This window comes from Arachis stenosperma, chromosome 7 (genome assembly GCF_014773155.1).
Source record: "Arachis stenosperma cultivar V10309 chromosome 7, arast.V10309.gnm1.PFL2, whole genome shotgun sequence".
NCBI lineage: Eukaryota > Viridiplantae > Streptophyta > Magnoliopsida > Fabales > Fabaceae > Arachis > Arachis stenosperma.
In genome coordinates this window covers 5,374,993-5,395,527 of record NC_080383.1, presented here as the reverse complement: position 1 = coordinate 5,395,527, position 20,535 = coordinate 5,374,993, and the positions used below count along the sequence as shown (strand labels likewise).

Sequence of the window (20,535 nt, the reverse complement as noted above, 5' to 3'; positions counted from 1 at the left end):
GTTATGTATATGTATTTATGTATATATATTATTTAATTTATTTTTAATTTATATTTTATATAAATAAAAAATAGTTAATTTTTTATATACAAATAATATTTTTATAATTTTCATAGGTTAAGAAAATGATTTTAATCAAGTTTCTTAAGAAAAATGGAAAACAAAATTAAAAAAGTGGAAAAAGAAACCCTTTTGTTCTAATCATAGCACGTGTCTATAATGAAAGTATGTTGCCCCTTAACTATGGAGCAATCAACTTAAAAGAGGTAAAGATAAGGTTTTGCTATTTAGGACGATAGATAGTTGAAACTTGAAACTCATCAATTGGTTGATTTAGGTCAAATTTAGAAGCTAGTTGTAAACAAAAAAGCAGCAATAAAATGATCGAAATTTCTTTATATATAATTATATATGTCTCTTTGTAAGTAATACTTGTATAAATTCTTATATATTCTTTAAAAAAATTGATTTGAAAAGTTGGACAAACTCCAAGAATATTGCATAAAAACATAGTTTTATTTTTTATACATATTTTAACACGTGATATAGTTTGACACATTAACACATATTTTTAATAGGGTATTTTTCTGATTTTAGTAAAGTAATATGGTGCATGATATCAGAAATTATTTTTAATATAAAAATGAAGATATTTTGATTAAATATTGATATTTAAAGTATTATAGTATTATGAATGTGTAGAAAATGTGTCAACATGCATACTATATGTTGGCTAGAATATTGACAAGTGTTCAAGTGTTGTCAGAAGGATGACACGTGTCTAATATGCATCTTGCATATTCAACACACATCTTACACACACGTAATTACACCAAATAATCTCATTTTCAACAAAAATACCGATATTTTTTTCATCTTAAAAAAAATTAGCCGCATGATATCATGACATGTATTAGTAGTTAAAAATCCAAACAAGAGAATTTCAGTTTGGCTCATAAACTTATCAACTCAACTTATTAAACGGTTAAAGGATCCAATTGGAAAATTTCCTTAAGTTCACTTCTGTGCCTATTTAGTGTTCAGTGTGCCATTCCACACACTACCCTTGTGTTCTTATGATTAGGTCAATGGTAGCAATAAGAAAAACTGATAAAATCTTATCACACTGAAATGAGATTGGCTGCTAGATAAATTAGACTATGCCATACTTTGTAAAAGAACAAGATCTTGGAACTCTTTGTAGCACTTCAATATCTTAGTCTTGGCCCCTTTTTTCCATGGCAAAAAAACATTATTCTGTTTTCCTACCTTACACAAAATATTCAACTTGAGACATCTTCTATTTCTTCTTTCTTTATACCCCCTTTGAGCCTAGCTCATCAAAAAATGCAAATTTGCAATTCACTAAAAATTGAAACTAAAATTAATATAACAACAACAATATTTTGCTTTCTTCTTCTTATATCCATCATGGAACAAATTGGATCATGAATTGTTTCTTGTAGTAGTGTACCATCTTCATTGAAATGTCAACTAATTGCAACATACATCATTCGGTGAGGAAGCATTTGAAGGGGTCCATGCATAAAAAAGTAACCCCAAAACTAGAATGATGGCCCCAGCTACAAAGCCTGTTGGAAGAGATGATCCAACCCCAAGGTATGGCAATGGCAGAGTGAACACATAGATTGATATTGGAACTGCCACACAACACAAATTGCAAATTGCACGAGTTATGTTATGTATATCTCATAACTCCCACATTACCTTGCATGATTAGTTCATATAAATTGGTAGTGGTTTCCTTTCTTTTATTCATAGTTTAGTACATCAGTGTTAAACTATGAATAAAATTATTAGATGTTCATGAAATAGCAGGTGGATTATGCTCTATGTAATAACAAAGTGACATTTTAGATAAAAGTATAACTTCATAACAAACTCAATGATGAAATACTTATTCCATTATTTGATACAAGCACAATTCAATTTTTGGCTTAGTGTTCATTTCATGGTCATCTAATAATTTCTCACTATGAAAAGTTTATTTAAGAATTTCTCTCCCTTTATATGTTTGATTATGAGGCAGAGTCACAAACTAAGGAAAGAAATGATTTCAATAGAGACATGAATGAAGCTATATATAGTTGATGGAAACAAATGACAGACCTGAAAATGTGGAAGCCAGACAAGATACAACAGCTGAAGAGATCTTGAGGAGATGAAGCAATGCAATATTGAATCCCATGTTAACAATAATAAACAGCATAGGTAGCAGAGGGGCACCATCACATCCTGGAACCAGAAAAGGCCTTCGTTATCTCAAGAATTACCAAAGATAAGAGCTAAAGTTTTAAAGATTTTAGACTTAGCCCTCCCTTTGAAGTGACAATTGCAATTCTTGAAATCTTACAGAAGCTAGTAATCTGGTATAACCTTTTTAAAGTCTACCTCTTGCAAGTGCCAATACGCATTTGCTTTTCGCATTGTGTTGTTTATAAAAATGATGTGTGCAACACATGCTGACTCACATATCATTCACCATTGAATTGAGTGTAGACAGTAAGGTTCATATCTCATCTAACGGTGACGGATATGTGAATTGGCACATATCCCATCTAAGGTTCATATATTGGTATTCTTTTTTCCATATAGAGCTTATCCTTGAAAAGTTCATCCCATGATACAAGTGGACACCAAACTAACTCATAATCCATGTTTGGTAATTGTTTCATGGCACAAATACAGATTACAGAGGCATCGAAACAATAGAGATGAAGAAAATCTAATAGAAATATCTTTTGTCAACTCTCCGAACAAGTTTATATCTCTAAATATTTCTGTATTTTCTATACTAGAACAATCACAAAGCCAAACTGAAATCATGAACTATGGATAGAAAATAATGAAGTAGAGCTTACCACTTGATAATGTACCAATATTCAAGAAGCAGGCTGCACCATCTTTAAGGTAGGTTGGTAGTTGACTGAAGGGTATGCCCCATAGTTTTGAAAGGAAGGGGAGGAGAAGGCATATGAATAGTGCCTACACTAAACACATTTTCATGCATTTAGCCATCCATTTTATATTTGCACTGTATGCACTTTTATTGCAAATGAAAAGCTGAAAACAATTTCTAAGAAAACTTCAGAGTGCTTACTTGAAAAGCAGATCCATATGAGTTTACAACAAATAGGTCCACAGAGCCACACTGTTTCAGAATTCAGATAATGTTAGATAATGCTGATTAGTATATTTACCTTTCAGAGGGGGAACAAATGTAGAAAAAAGAAAAATGACAGTTATAAATAAGTAAATTGAACGGTTTAGCAAAAGATGCATCTTACGGATTGCAAGTTTCAGAGTATTAGAACAAATTAATATATATTGTTTAAGATAAAAACTGAAATGAAATTTTGACTACAAGTAAACAACATTTTTCATAAAAATATACAAACCTTCAGTTTTCGGTTTGCATCCAGAAAGATAATTTCCTACAAAGTATGAAAATTCCAAGCATTAAGATAGAGAAATTAATAATTTGAAACCAAGGAAAAGGAGATAAACATCATAAATGACAATAACCTTGAGAACTGTATCAGCTGCTTGGAGAAAGAATGAAACTATCATCAGAAGGCTCCAAAATACACCACCTTCTTTTAATGAATTCCCAGCACTTGATCCACTACAGCAGTAAAAAAATAAAAAATAAAAAACATATGCATAGAAACACAAGGCTTTAGACAGTTTAGTTTGTGCCAATCATATGTAATTATAATGTCATAATCAGCTATATTCATAGTCAATTCACTTGTAAGAGTGCTACTTAGAATTTGTTTTAGAAGTTGCTCCCTTTTGTTTCTTTTTTACTGTCACTTTTCCATTAACATGTGGCCTCCTAAACTTAACACACACTAACCTTGCTACAGTAACAATTACGCCAATGGTTACAAGAAAGCATCCAAATAGTTGGCTGAGTTTATATCTTCTCCCAAGAAAAATAATTGACAGAAGAATTTGCCACACAAGAAAACTCTGCAACAAAATATAGGCCAAATTAGCAAACTGAAACCTATGCAGCATGTATATAGATATGAACTTAACAGAGACTTAGTTGGTACTTAAGCACCCAATTTTAATTCGAGTAAATACTCAACTCAACTCCTATCCATTTTTAGAAAGGATTATACCACTCTTAACAAAAAATAAATGACAAAGGACTATAGCACTTTGTGGAATATATGAGTCCATTTTAAACCAAAAGGACCTCATTGTGGAAAACAGAGTAGATAAGTGAGTTACCTGAGACAAAATTGGAATTGATGCTCCGGAGAGAATTGCTGGTGCAAGAAACAAACACCACAAGTTAGCAAATAAAATTCAGAAAGATGATTTATACCAAAAAAAAAAATTCTGAAAGATGATTGTTTATTATGGGAGTGAGGATATTGCCACTTTTTTATAATGTCACTTCATGCCTTATATATATTTTTTATATTACATTTTTGGATAATACGGAAAAATATAAGAATAGCATTATTATCAAAATAAAAGTGACAATATCCATTCAATTATCACCAAGGATAGAAAGTAGAAAATTACCGGCCGCAGCCATGCCAGTGGCAGCAGCAAGAGCCTCTAAAATACCAATGAGAACATAAGGGGCTTTTGGCATACTCAGCATCTCTTCAGTAACAATACCAGCATGTTGCCGGATATACATTATGCTAAAATACACTATTACATATCTGAAATTATAACAATTAACACATTTTTTATTTTTCATGATTCATATGAAATGAAATAAGATTTAACCATATTATTACGCTTTCATAAAAAATAAGAATCACTTGTATAAAATACATATTAAAATACTAAATATTTATCAAAAGTAGATGAAACAACTCAGTTACAAAGAATAATATTACATAACCAGTAAATATTATCATTTTTTTTTACTAGTACTTAATTAGTAATAATTTACATATATATTTATAAAGATTTTATACACAAAAAAATATATAATTTCTACATATATTTGCACACATAAATCAATACAATTTATATCACATTTTTCAGAATTTGCACGTACAAATTACTAAAATTTATTTGTTAAAAGACAATTTAGTATTTATATTAACTCGGGTGCAATCGACTTTACTTAAAGTTGATAGCTGAGAGTTAAATAAAAATTTAGTCAAATTGATCAAATTATCTAACAACTCTCGGTTATCAAATTCACATGAGGTAGATTACACCTGACTTTTCCATTAATGTAGTTAGTTAGTTGAGTTACCCAAAGGTGGCAAGCTGAGCTAAGAAGAAAGGGTACTGTTTCAGAGGAACCAACGCCAGCTTATACAGCACCCTGTTCCCCACTCCGGTTACCACCGTCGCCGCCACCGCCACCGCCACTTCCACCGCCGTTCCCCGCCCTAAGCCCACCCTTGATGTAGCAGCTGCTGCTGCCACCGCCGTATCATCCTCCACGGCATATGAACACGGACCCGCTGCCTTCTCTCTTCCCGCTACCTCTTCGGATCTCTCCCACGCGCCACCTCGGCGCGTGGACCTCACCTCCGACGCCGCCGCCACCAACCGCATTGGAAATCTCAACGTGATCGACCTCCGCTTCCGGAGAGGATCGTAATTGTAATTGTAGCGTACTGCGGTAATTCCAGGCTCCTGCCTCGGCCGCCGAAGTTGAATTCCAGCGGCGGAGGTGGTGGCGCCGCCGCCAGACAATCGGCGGCAAAATGGCTCCATAATTTGGCGGTTAATTTTGAAGGATTTGTTAAAGAAATTAAATAGGAGAAAAGAGAATGAAAATGATGAAATGAATGAATGAATGAATTAATTATAAGGAAGCATTGTTATGAATTTATATAAATAAGGTTAATGTTGTAAGATCAATGATCAATGATTGAATGCGCTACGTAATGTTTTTTTTGTTTGCCTACGAAACTAATCCATAGCAAATTAGATTTCAATTTCAAAGTTTATGGAAATAAATTATTATATACACAAAATAAAATTTAAATTTTTTATATTTACTCAAATAAATTAGTGAATTAACCATTACATCAATCGAAACTGATTTATTCATGTCTATTGTAATGTTAATGTATGAGTGTGAAAGCATTGGCTTCAATTTAATTTTGGGGGAAAAAATTGGTTATATTCCATATTTCCATGTGAGTATGTGACTAACATTTCTAAACTTATAACAAATTTGGGTTATACAAAATTTCTATTGGTCATATTTTTAAATACTATTTAAATTCGTGATTAATTTAGCTATTAATTATTTTTGGATATTTTATTAAAAGAAGTATATAACAAGAAAACAATACATAAGTTTTTAAATTTTTAATTAAAAAATAAATTATTAATTAATTAAAAATATAAAAATATTTTTTAATTTTCTAAATTCGAAATATTTGAATTTTTTTAAGAGACATATTTGTTTTTATATATTTTGTAAAAGATAAAACATATTTTTATATTTTTAATTAATCAAGATTTTATTTGTCTTCAAGTTAAAAATCATGGACTTATTTATTTAATTTTTTAAAACTAATTTTTCAAAAATTAATATTAGTCAAGTGTTACTATAAAATTCTTTCTTAAAAATTTTAAGATTTCAATTTAAAATTTTAACATTTAAAATTAATAATAAAAAATTAACTAACTAATATTAATTAAAAAATTGAATTTTTTATTGAATTTAATAAAAAATATTAAATAATTTGACATATATAATTAACTACCATATTTATCATAATCTATTTTGGTATTAGCTATTATGTTTGCATAAATACATACACTAAGTAGCCACTTATATTTGGACATCAAATTTGTTCACATCTTTGTATATTATTTTTGTGTTAAATTATCAACCACACACACGCACACATAATTATCAACTTCTATTTCTTCTTGTCTATTCTGTTTTGGAAATAAATCTTCTTATTTATTTGTTCTATATATATATATATATATGTTTCATGAAATTTATCATATACAAACAATCTTAGATTCAGTTAATGTGCTACATGCCTTAATTTAATACGAGTTATTGTAATGAGATTTTGTATTCAAATTCCACTAAATTCTCAAAATGTCTTTCTTATTCACGTTTTGCATTAATTTGTTAATTGAGATTCTAATTGCATTATTATTTTTTTTTTAAATTGAACTTTGAATATTACAGTAGTGGTCTTTTGACTTTTTTTTTTCGACAATAAATCAGCAAATAAAATAAAGAACAGGTATTCTAATGCTATGTTGAATACTACAATAATTATTTAATATGACAATTTAAAGCTTATCATATCATATAATCGTTGCAGTATCTAGTATAGTATTAGAGTGCTAACTCATTATTCTATTTCTTTAAGTCATTGTTAGCAAAAGATAGAAAGACCATTATAATAATGCTCGGATATTAATTTAAAGGATAAAATATATTTTTTATTTTTAAAGTTGGTCAAAAATTTTAAAAATATTTTTAGATTTTATTTTATTTTTATTTTGTTTCAAAAATTTTAGAATTATATCAAATATATTTTTGGTGTCTATTTTTTTTTTCAAATTTAAAATTAATTCAGCAATAAATTTTTTAAAATAATTTTTAATATAAATAAATCAGACATAATTGTCATATATTATTATTGTATTAATCTTAAATTTTTAAAAAATTTAACTGTTAAGAATAAATTTAATACAAATAAAAAAGTTCAGAAACAAAATTAAAATAAAATATTTTATTTTAAACTTTTGATAAATTTTAATAAAAAATATATTTTAGCTTAATTTAAAAGACAATAATACAATTGAAATATCAAGATTCAAAATCGGTGTAAGGTGTGTAGTAATTCAAATTCCTTACCTGCATATATAACAAGTCGTGTTTGATAACACTGCTTATTATTCTATATTCTATTGTGAAAAAGGGCACTCAGTCAATTATTTTATTAAGGATATGATCAAGTTTAATAGAATATTCCAAGAACAAAAGAATTCCAAATTGAAATTGACTTCTTGTTGGTTCACCTCAGGTTTTCCTCCAAAAGTGCACGAAACCCTTATTAATTTATTTCCAACTCATAAAGCTTGAGTCACATGCAATGATTCCAAAGGAATGGTCATCATGCAACTCACAAATTATTTGCATAGAGTTGAAATATTTTAATGGCTGCCATTGCACTAATAGTTAAAATAGTTATACACAAATTAAATATTAGTTAAGATATAGTATATATTACATCAAATAGCTCAATCACACTAGATTTAGTTTAATAAATATATAAGCTTAATATTGTTATTAAAAATATGGATTCTACTACATATTCAAGCAATTTATACAATCAAACAATTAAGTTATTTGATTTACGTTGCGATATTTTGTCTTCTTCTTCTTTCTATTCTTTTATCTATTTTTTCTTCTTCTCTTTTTTTTTTTCATCTCTTTTTTTATTATGGTCATTGTCACCACTACCATACCGGCCACCACATCCATCTCTCCTCCTCCCTTTCCTCTTATTTCTTTTTTATTTAAAATTTTTTTATTTTCTCCTCTGTTCCTTTTCTTCTTTCTTTTCCATCATTATTATCGTCATTACTAACAATACCAACATTTTACTAACATCTTTATTAATTCTAATTCTATGTGGTGATCGAATAAACCGAAAATATTATCAAAACGAAATAATTATATAATACCAAATGAACCAAAAATGGTTCATTATATAAATTTAAATTTAGAAACACTTGCATCTCGAATGAACCATAAATATGATCAAAACGAAATTATTATTATATAATACCAAATGAATCAAATATTTTCCATTATACGTATTAGAAGAAGACAATAACAATGATGATGACGACGATGATGATGATGGAGGAGGAGGAGAATGATGAAAAGGAAGGATGTGAAATTCCAATATAATAGAAGGAGGAGGAGGAAGAGGAGAAAGAAGTGTTGTTGATGACGACGGTAACGAAATTGGAAAATAATAAAAAAGGAGAAGGAAGAGGAGGAGGAGGAGGATTGGAGGAGAAGAAGAAGGGGCAAAAACGGAAAAAGAAATACGTAACTCAAATCACTTGAATGAATTTAGATGCAAAATTACTTGAATGTGGAGAATTACTCTAAAAATATTATGTATATACTAAAATTAGTTACTAAAACTAATCATTATCATGAACTAAATTGAATTGGTCTAATGATTAGTTTATTAGTCTACTTTAATTAGTTTATTAATCTACTTAAATAAGTATTAAGAGTTTGAATCCCACATTATGCATGCAATAAATTATTAGTTAGTGACAAATTTTTAAATAAAATTTTAATTCGTAAATATATTTGTTATTTAACTCATTTTTAATATATATTTTATATTTTAATATATATTTTATACTAATAATTAATTTTAGTGATTAATTTTAATATATATTTAATATAATTATAAAAATACCATAGGGGCTATGAAACCACAATATAATTTATAGTTTTTTAAATTTTTTTAATCTGATTTTTTTTATCACATGGTGTGGTTGTTCAACTGGTCCACACACACTTGATTATGATCTTTCGGCTTTAGCACTTTTAAGCAGCTTCAGTTTTTGCTCTCCCAAAAGTTTATATCATTCTCCTTCGTACACAACACATGACATAGCCGCATCGTTATTGCTTCAACTTGTCATTAAAAGATTTTAAAAAATGGGGAATAAAACAAACACAGAATGAAAAATTGGAATCAACTACCACAACCCCTCTTTGTGGTATGCTCTTAAATTATATGTGGTGATGACTTCCAGTATGTCTATAATAGTTACAGTGATTATATAAATATTATAAAAATTAAAATGAATTTTTTTATATTTTAATAATATTTTTTGAAATATATTATTTAATAATAAAAATATTATTTTAATTTTAATAATATTTTTAAGATATCATAATTATTGTAATTACTGTAGGATTTAATTATTTTTAGAAGGCACTTCAATATATAGAAGGAAAAAAAATTATTTGCTAGCATTTTAGTCATTTATCAGTTAAAGCAGTAATAAAAAGTCATCTTTAAGTTTTGTTATATTTTTTAAGTAATGTCAAAATTTTCTGTAATTATAATTACTATCTAATATATAAAAATTCAAATATTATTTAATAATTATTAGTTTATATTTTTATGTAAGAGTAAAATATATTTTTCTAATTTTCTTCTATACATTTTTTATGTAATATTTTTAGTATTTAATTTAATTTGTAATATGAATAATTAAATTAAAGACAAAAAATAGTTTTTAAAAATTTTATGAACACAAATTATATCTTAGCTTAATATAAGTTATCCTTGCCATAGTCAACCAACCACAGATACAGATTTGATGCGACCGATGTTGTTGACCACAACTAGCAAAGACAAATTTGATGTCTTTTATTTTAGTGTTTGTTACTATAAAATAATATTTATATGCTTTATAATAAAATACATCAATAAATTTACAAAAAAAATAGTTAAATTTAAATTAAAATATTACTATTTTATTGACTAACAGAAAATTTTGAGTAAGTAGTTTTAATAATTTTAGTCGATATTTAATTAATATAAAAATTCTGATAAATATTTTTAATATATTTGATCAGTATATCTCTTATGCTTACCATCGATTTGTTACAAATTATATTAAGAGAAGATAGGAAAATTTCAAATTGACAAGTGCCATCGGATTCTACACGCAATTATTTTTTGGAAGTAAAAAGTGAAAAATAAATATAATATATATTATATGAATTTTGTTTTCGCCTAGAGACGATACATGATAAAATTTAATAGTATTATTTAATTTATATAATCAACTCTATTTAATTTAATAGAATAAAATTTTGTTATTATTATTGTTTATTAATGTAAAAGAATTTTATATAAATAAATAACCGTATTAAAATTTATTATTTAAAATATTATCTAAACATATAAATTTAATTGGATATTTGTAGAAAATTTTTTACATTCTTATGCATCAAATTATATATATATATATATATATATATATATATATATATATATATATATTATATTGTTCTTCCAAATTTAATGTCTACCATCAGTTTATTTTTATTCGTATTCAGTTCTAATATCTCACGCCTTGAATTAGTGGTGATGATCCTTCTCTATTAAAAAAAAAAAAATTGTGAAAATTTCCTTTCTCCGTGATCCATTAATTTCCAAAATCTTACCTTAATGACAAGAGAATATTGTACGCATTGCATTGCAATTATTGAAGTATTGAAAGATATTGACAACCTTTTATTTATCAATATATCTAAATATAAAATCCATATTTTGAGTGATCCTAGTATAAGAAAATTGCTATATTCAATGGTGTTTGGATAAGGCAAAGAGTCATACATTATATGTACATCATAATTGACATATGACAAAGTTTTCTTTTTTAAAAATGTCAATTTTCCGTATTTTTTTAAGTTAAAGTTTCCATGCGTTTATCAAGAAAAATTCAAAAGATAAAAAAGAAAATATAAAAGCAAGAATTTATGTCTATAAATATACAAATAGATATTTCCTAAGAAAATACAAAAATCATTTTTCAGAATATTTGTGTTTATTCTGATATCAATATTTTTCATATAGTTTAGCCCACACCACACATAAATAAGAAAATAAAATATCATACCAAAATTTTAAGGAGAAGTTATCCAAAATAATTATTTAAAAAATATGCTTGTGAGTTCCACTAATTTGATTAAACTTGTGCAATTGTGCTCATACAATAACCTCTTATACAACGTAGTATGTTGGTTATACCCATAAAACTTAAGAAAAAAGGACAATTTTAATTTTTTTTTTTGGTATTAGAGAAAACAAGATCATGCAAGTTTTTGTTGAATGTAATAGAGCAAAGGAGCCCAAAATTGTAAATCAAGCCCAAAATCAAGAAGAAAAGGATAAGCAACCAACAAATCCTGTCAAAATAAATAAATAAATGTAAACCAAAAATAAATAAATAAATAAACGTCTGAAGTTTGAATCTTATTCTATGTTGTAATAATTAATTGACTAGTGATAGACTCTTACATAAAGCTTGATTAATTTTTAACCTATCGAATTAAAGAATACCATGAACAAAAAATAAAATAAAATAAAATAAAATAAAAAATAAATAAACTAATAAAGCATTTCATCGTAAAGCTTCCTCAGTATTTAGGTGTATAAGTTCAGATGTTCAGTTGCTTAAATTTGACGGAAATAATCGTAGCATTCGATTGGCTGATAGCACCATCACACGGATTGCCTTCCATTCCATTGATCAGCCAAATGCCCAAATGTTTTGATTTCAAATTCTAAACAAAACTCATTAGCAGAGGGAATTTTCCCGCAAAAATTTTCTCTCTCTCTCCCTCTCTCTCTCTTTCCTCAATTTGTTTCTCTCAATTCAATCTCACTACCATCTATCTATCTATCTAATATATAAAGATTAAGTAGTTCAGTAAACGAAGCTTCCACAGTATTCCCTCTAAAGCTAAACTCTCTCCAGACGGACACGTTGCAGGCAAAAAATAGTCTTCCCTCCAATGCGGCGAAGCGGGAATTTTCCCGCACAAATCCATTCTCCAAATCAAATTGCTCCAAATTGCTCTCTTTTGTTTTACTTTTATTGAGTGAAAATTAAAAAACTAAAGAAAAAAATTAAGAAACTTATTCTTTTTCGGGATCTCACCATCCTCCACCACCCCCACATCCTCTGATCCTTCTCTTCCTCCTCATTTTTTCTCTTCATGTCACCAGCTGGAACTTGTGTTTCAAGTCACCATGATCGGCTGGGCAGTCCCATTCATCAAAATAGAGCTCGAAGTTGCAAATGTCTTCGTCTATGGCAGTAAGGGAAAGCCGTGTGTCGAAAGAGAAAGAACTGAGTGAACCCAGATGAAGAAGAAGGTTTAGCAACAGAGACTATGAGCACAAGGTGAAGAGAGCAGCGGAGGGTATCCCAGCAACCAGTAGGGTTGAGATTGTAGCCGAAGATTTGGAGTTTATCTTAAACGTCAGACTAAATGGGAAGGGAGATTTCAGAAGTCCCGAGAAGTAGAGGCGACCCAGAGATGAAGCAGGATGGGGAAGAACAAGGATATTCAAGAACGTGCCACCGCAACAATAAACAGAGATTGGAGAAGTGGCTATCGGAAAAGTGGAATGGCGTTGGTATCTGCTGCATGTCACGCGCTTAAAAGCATGAAAAGATTCTTCCATACTTCTTCTTCTTCCTCCAAATGCATACTGTTTCTACTGTTAGTTATCTATTCCAAGGTGGGATTAACACTATTGGGCTTCAGGTTTCAATATTTGAGTTCTTTTCTTTTGCTGACTTTGTATAAATTCCTTCAAGTTCTTTATTTCTTTCTTTTTTCGGTAAAAAAGAAATCAGTAATTGTTAATATATGATATAAGAAGAATGTTGAAATTGATTATAAAATCTACTAATTATTGTCTCAATTAGAAGTTCACGTGGTTCTTATTCTTATTAATTATTATGATATTGGTATGCTTAAATTTCAGATTGCCACAAAACATGGAAAGTACAGGTATAGTTTATAACGAAGGAATCCTTGGTTTCATTGTTAAAGATTGTTCATGAAGTAAGTTTGAATTTGTTGTTTGTGGTATCACTTGGATCCTTTAAATATGAGTTTGTGACAAATTTATTAACTTATCTTTATGTTATCCCAATTTGAAACATTTTTATATAGTTGTGGTTGTTTGGAATATTGGGTAATCACTAAAACATTTTTATATAGTTGTGGTTGTTTGGAATCTTTATTCAATGAATTGAAACACCATATATTTTTTGAGTACATCTATTTCTTTTCTGTTTAATCAAAATGATTAACTTAACTGTGCAAATAGAAAATTTTACTATTTCAATATTACTTGACAAAAGCATTAAGCCTGAGCAATTCACACCACCTGTACTCTTTTGTTTTTCTATAAACTTAATTGAGGGATTTTGTTTTATGTTTCCAATTTACAGGTGATGATGAATTCGATGAATTTTACTTCCAAAAGAAGTACATTGAAGGTAATTCTCCATTATAAATAAATAATAAAATTGGATCTTCTAAGTTTCTCCCTCTTTTTAAAGAGGAGATAGTAATGTCTCACCCTTAAGAAATTATGCTTTCTCTATGTTAGGAAGATGCAAAAGGATTCAGATCTCCACAGTATTCCCTTTAGGTTCGATCGTTACATCAAATTCCTTCCAGTTCTTTCTTTCTTTCTTTTTTGGTAAAAAAGAGATAAGTAATTACTGATATATGATATAAGAAGAATGTTAAAATTCATTATGAGATCTACTAATTATTGTCTCAATTAGAAGTTGGCGTGGTTCTCATTCTTATTAATTATTATGATATTGGTATGGCTTAAATTTCAGATTGCCGCAAAACGTGGAAAGTACGGGTATAGTTGCACTTTAAGGAATGAATCCTTGGTTTCATTGTTAAAGATTGTTCATGAAGTAAGGTTGAATTTGTTGTTTGTGGTATCACTTGGATTCTTTAAATATGGGTTTGTGCCAAATTTATTAACTTATCTTTATGTTTTCGCAATTTGAAACATTTTTCTATAGATATGGTTGTTTGGAATATTGGGTAATCACTAAAAGCTGTGCAGTATCTATGGAAATACATGGCTAAGGTAATTAGCAACTAAATTGTTTGAACATTTACTTGCCTAACATTATGTATTGTTACTTCTGAAATGGAGCTTCAACTGATAGTAATCTAGAGGTCTTCAAAATCTTTATTCAATGAATTGAAGCACCCTATATTTTTTGAGTACATCTAATTTTTTTTCTGTATAATCAAAATGGTTCACTTAACTGTGCAAATAGAATAGTTTACTATTTCAGTACTACTTAACAAAAGCATAAAACCTGAGCAATTCATACTACCTGTTCTCTTTTGTTTTTCTATAAACTTAATTGAGGGGTTTTGTTTTCCATTTCCAATTTACAGGATGATGAATTCGATGAATTTTACTTCCAAAAGAAGTACAATGAAGGTAATTCTCCATTATAAATAAATAATAATATTGGATCTTCTAAGTTTCTCCCTGTTTTTAAAGAGGAGATAGTATTGTCTCTTCTTTAAGAAATTATGCTTTTTCTATGTTAGGAAGATGTAAAAGGATTCAGATCTTCTCATGTTTTAAGTTGTGTTTCAATCTCTACCATTAAAAGATAAACATTTAATTTTAATCAATGGCCAGGATTGAAACATGACCACCAACATGAAAAGACAATAGCATGAGAAGATCCAAATGCAACAAAACCAAAAATAGAAGGAAAGGAAACAATAATGTGTACTAGAGTGTTCTAAGTGTAGCACCTGTGATGCACGAATGTGATAATTGCGAAATCATTGAAAACTTTTGAAGTGGTTATCTCATGATCTTTGACATATGCTTGATTTCCTGCATTTTGATTATTATACCACCCACAAATTAGGACTTAAGAGGTGCCTTTTAGCATTATTTCAATTATTACTTTAATGCATGTTGGCATGTGTGCTTTAGATGGGAAAAAATGAGATATTATAATGGGAAAAATGGTAACCCGATAACCATTTATAAATTTGTCAAATAAAGGTTAGTTCTTTTCTTTGGAAAATAGTGTACAGAGTTGTTGTCCAAGATGTCACCTTCTGTTCCAATTTGTTCTTTGTTTTTTGATCCACATGTTAATAAATTTGAATTCTGAAACAAATTAGAGCATAGAAAATGCCATATTTTATGAGTAGCAAGTGGAACATTAACTGTACAACTTGAACTAATTGGAGTTGCCAACTCGAATAGAGATAGAGCTTCTTTGATTACTTGCTTTTTGGTGTTACTTTTAGCGCTAAGGCTTCACATGGATTAAGGGCTACATTAGCTGTTTGCTTACTCATTTACTCTCTAGAGTGTTGTGCAAGTATAGTGGTTCATTATTTTGTATTTGTGATTGACGGGTTGTTTTTGTGATGCAGATGGAACATAGAAAAACTGATTTTGATGTCAATAATTATGGTGAGGAGGATGAGGAGAAACAAGGAGAAGAGGAAAAAAATGGATACGAGGGAACAGCTGAGGAAGACCAAAGTGGATGGAATAATGATGAGATGAAATAACTTGAGAAACTGTATAAGGATCTTCATCACCACGAGCTGTAAGAATTATTAACCTTTTATTCTTAAACTTCAAAATTAGTTTTGAACTTTTTTTGGTTAGATATTGTTCTCTTCAAGATATTTAATTCATATAAGAGATTGATGCATTAGCACATACATTTATTTTCATAATTTATACATAAAGTGATAAGTCTGTGGCTACATAGCTTTATTCATTCATTCATTCATTATTGATAGAGGGGATGAGATCCCTTTGATTGAGTCTATTTTAACTAATTGCGCATAAATTGCATGCTCTATAAAATTAATAAACAATTTGATTTAAGTTTTCAAATGATATAATTTTCAACTTTATGGTATCCTTTGGTGTTGATTTTAAATTAAAAGATGGAAATTGACTTGAAATAACATCCGTCTTTTTAGCTGGATAGGAAAGGTTTAGGACTATGATGAGTTCTTATTACAGAGGAGTGCAAGGAATCACTCTTGGTAAATGCTAAATTGATTTATACATGACTTTATAGAAAATTTTCAAAATAATAATTAGCATTAATAAACTCTGAGTAACTCCATACTTGCATGGATTTTCTTTGCATTTTTTAGTTTAGAAGGATGCTATATAAGAAATTTTAAATTTAGAACTAACTAGGAATTACATGTTTATTGTGAAGTTTGGTGAAAAGTAGTATTAGCCCTTGGTTTTAGAAAAGAGTAAAGAAATTGGACATATTCTTAATCTTTGTTGTGATTTGTTATATCTATTGTACTGTTAGCATCATTGTAAAGTCCAATGTGATCATTATTATTTTAACTTTATTGTAATGAAAGCTATTGCAAAACTATAAAGCAGGAAAATTAAAAATTGAATGTAAGCAACATAACTTGAAAATCATTTACACCTCTCCTATTAAAGCAAAGTTTGTAATTACTAAGTTTCTTCTAGCAATGTCATTTCATTTTAGAAACCTACCTTTATGTCATTGAGTGGTAAAATTATTGAAAAGTTAGAAATTTTTTTTTAAAAATATTGTCTTAAAGTTTGTGTAAGTTTTATTTTATGATAAACATTTGAAATTGGATTCATAGAGTTTGATGAGATTGACTTGAATTTTAAATTATAAGGTTCGCAAGGCTGTACTAGGTAAGCATTCTCTAATACATGATTCACAATAATGTTTTCATGTTCTTTTGAATATTTTTTTTCAAGCTTTTCAATATTAATGTTCTGGATGAAACTGTCATTTTCCATTCCTTCTTTGTGCTTATGTTCATTTGAAGCATTAAAAGATAGAGACTAATAAGCCAAAAGAAGATTGAGAATGTATAAATTTGGAACTAACATTTAAATGAAGATTTATCAATATTTTTATTTGAGGTAGAAATATTGGGTATAAAATGCTATGCGTTTGTATTAAGGACAAAAACATTCAATAGCAGTGTAGTGTGGCCAATTGTAGAGCTAAGATGTGATTTTTTTTTATTAATATTCTTAATTACGGCAGATATCGTAAGAATAGTTATTATTGGAAGCTTTTAAGATTTTTCAAAAAAGATGCACATAAAAAGAAGTTTTTTAAATCCTTTATGCATACAATTTTATTAAAAACATGATCGGGGTCATGAACTATTTGTTAAAGTAATTGTAGAGAATTTTTTTCATTTTGCCTTAAAATGCAAACTATTTGTTAAAGTAAAATAAATTTAAGTAATTACAATAATTTATTATAAGTTTATAATTAAAAATATATACTTTAAAATACAGAATTTTACCTTCAGTTGGCCAAATCTACAAAGTAGGAATAGTTAGCATTTTATTTATGAGTTCTAGCATTAGTTTTCTATTGTAGTTCATTAGACATATTAGTAGGATGAGTTTAGTTAGTTGCAAGTCATACTATCTTCACATTAATGGATTTTTTTGTCAATTTCAAACACTTTAGAAAATGTTACAATAGATCAGAGTCAAACTTAATAAGAGGGATTAATTCAATAGTTGACCTTAAGTGATGATCACAAATTTTTTTGTGAATTATGTACATAAACCAATTCTTTGATATACTCTAATTGGTGGAATCATTATTTTATTGCTTTTTTTAATCTTTGAAGTCTATATTACTATTATTTTAATTGACATCCATCGTGAAAGGATATATCACTAAACCCAGTTTAATTCAATCTAACCATGGTTGATTTTTCTAATTTTGATTAGTTTATATAAGAGATGTTGCTGAAAAATACTTTGCTTTCTAAAATTGTCAGAGCTCAGCAAAGATGTTTATCAGGTACAAATATCAGTATATAATTTTGTTTTTGAATGAATAATTCTTAGTTCTTTGGCTTATGTACATAGTGATTTTATTAAAGGATTTAGGACAAATATCCAATTCTAATGATCTCACTAAATTCTTAACTTTTTATTATTTTTGTTTTAACAGTGTTTACCATAGATGTATTCTTATTAAACTGTGGATTTTAATTCTTATTAAGTTTCATGCTTGGCTGTTTATGAGAACAAATGAGGCATGGAGTATAGTTTCGAGAAATTGTGTTCCTGAACTTCTAAATTTGTCGATATTTTTGAGAAAGTTAAAGAGTTTTTTTGTTTCTAATTAATCACATTGAATGTATGGGTTTTATGTATTGATTTTAGATTATTATCAACTCATTTTTTTTCTTTTTGACGTACTGTTGAAAATTGTGTACAGTTTAGAAGGAAAAACTTTAGAAGTATGATCTATGTCAAGCATGGAAAATATCTGAGAGACTTAGCTGAAGAAAATGTAACATGTGAACATATTTTTTTCCAAAGAAGATGAAAACTGTCTACACTTTTCTTTATTCTCAAGTTAATATCTGTTTAGTGCAAAGTTCATTAACAAATTTTTTTATATACTATGAGCTAAATTCTAAATGCCATTATATGATTCATGTTGTGAGTTTTACATACTAAAAAAAAAGGTTGTGCTCTCATGAATAAAATTGTATTTAAATTGCCTACTTGCTTCCATTTAATAACTTATTTTAAAATAATTTATAGATTTTTAGTTTCAAGATTTGTAATTTCCATTTTTTCTATTGATTTGTTTGCTTATTTCCATTATGTTTGGTTTTGTGTAGATTGAGAAATTGGTAGGAGTAAAAAATTTGCGTGAATTTTTAGTATGAGTGAGTAGCTCTTGGGATGAAGAGCTATTTTTTTGACATAAACTCAAAAGCTTTATCAATTTTATTCAATTTGGCAAGATACTCAATTTCAGTCCGACACACTTCCCTTTGAGAGCAAACTTGACAAAGTTCTCAAATTCTTCTCACTTCATCTATATCACCTAATTTCGCATATCATAGACAAAAGTACCTACCAACTTGAGGATTCTTTTTTAAGTCTTCCCCTTTCATTTTCTTTAATAAATCTTTGACATTTTCTTTTAACTCAATGGTTATAAAGTGTATAACTAAAACTGCATTTCTTTTTGCCTGAGCACCACAAATTGATAATAAAATTTCAGCATTTAGAATGTTCTAGTTCTGAATAACCCTCAAAGTACATTTCTAATTCATGTAACTTATGATTAGACAATTTAGCAATAAAACAACATAGGTAGGATGATATCTATTGCTAAATTGTCTGATAATGAGCTACATGAATTAGAAATGTACTTTGAGAGTTATTTAGAACCAGAACTTTCTAAATGCTGAAGTTTTATTATCAATTTGTGGTGCTCAGACAAAAAGAAATGCAGTTTTAGTTAAACACTTTATAATCGTTGGGTTGAAAGAAGATATTAAAGTTTTATTGAAAAAAATGGAAGAGAAAGACTTAAAAAAGAATCCTCAAGTTGCTAGGTATTTCTGTCTATGGTATGCGAAATTGGGTGATATAGATGAAGTGAGAAGAATTTGAAAACTTTGTCAAGTTTGCTCTCAAAAAGAAGTGTATTGAGTTGAAATTGAGTATCTTACCGAATTAAATAAAATTGATGAAGTTGTTTATGTTAAAAAGATGGCTTCTTCATCCCAAGAGCTATTCACTTATGCTAAAAATTTATGCAAATAATATGATGGTAAAAAAGGTAACGATGTCGTTATGCTAATGACAGACAGTGGAATCCGAATAAGCCCATTGATAGTTAAACTTCATATCAAAGCAGGGGAAGTTGAGAAGGCAGTCTTGCTGAACCAAGACAAACCTTTTATCAATTACACTGTTATTATGGAGAAGTATGCTAATAGAGGTGATATCCATATTACAGAGATGATTTGGCACAAAATGAAAGAAGTGGGCTACAAGTTTAGTTGGAGGCAATATGAAGTTCTTCTACAGGCTTATTTAATTGCCAAGCTTCCGGCATATGGAATGAGGGACACGATGAAAGCTCATA

General features: G+C 28.4%; 1 protein-coding gene across 2 annotated transcripts; it reads right to left on the bottom strand.

Annotated features, from left to right (window-relative positions):
* Positions 1-947: 947 nt before the first annotated feature.
* Positions 948-5,950, bottom strand: LOC130941713 (protein CLT3, chloroplastic-like). Of its 2 annotated transcripts, none has more exons than XM_057870289.1 (10): positions 5,258-5,941; positions 4,564-4,709; positions 4,264-4,301; positions 3,881-3,996; positions 3,547-3,646; positions 3,420-3,455; positions 3,122-3,172; positions 2,883-3,006; positions 2,131-2,256; positions 948-1,661 (listed from the first exon to the last, which is right to left on the bottom strand). In XM_057870289.1, exons 1-10 carry the CDS (start codon positions 5,725-5,727, stop codon positions 1,495-1,497), a joined length of 1,374 nt encoding a protein of 457 aa, XP_057726272.1. In that variant the 5' UTR covers positions 5,728-5,941; the 3' UTR covers positions 948-1,494. The 2 variants fall into 2 exon arrangements, 1 of the variants encoding a protein (XP_057726272.1); XR_009070693.1 differs by having other exon boundaries at positions 1,549-1,661; positions 2,883-3,011; positions 5,258-5,950.
* Between the last annotated feature and the right edge of the window lie 14,585 nt (positions 5,951-20,535).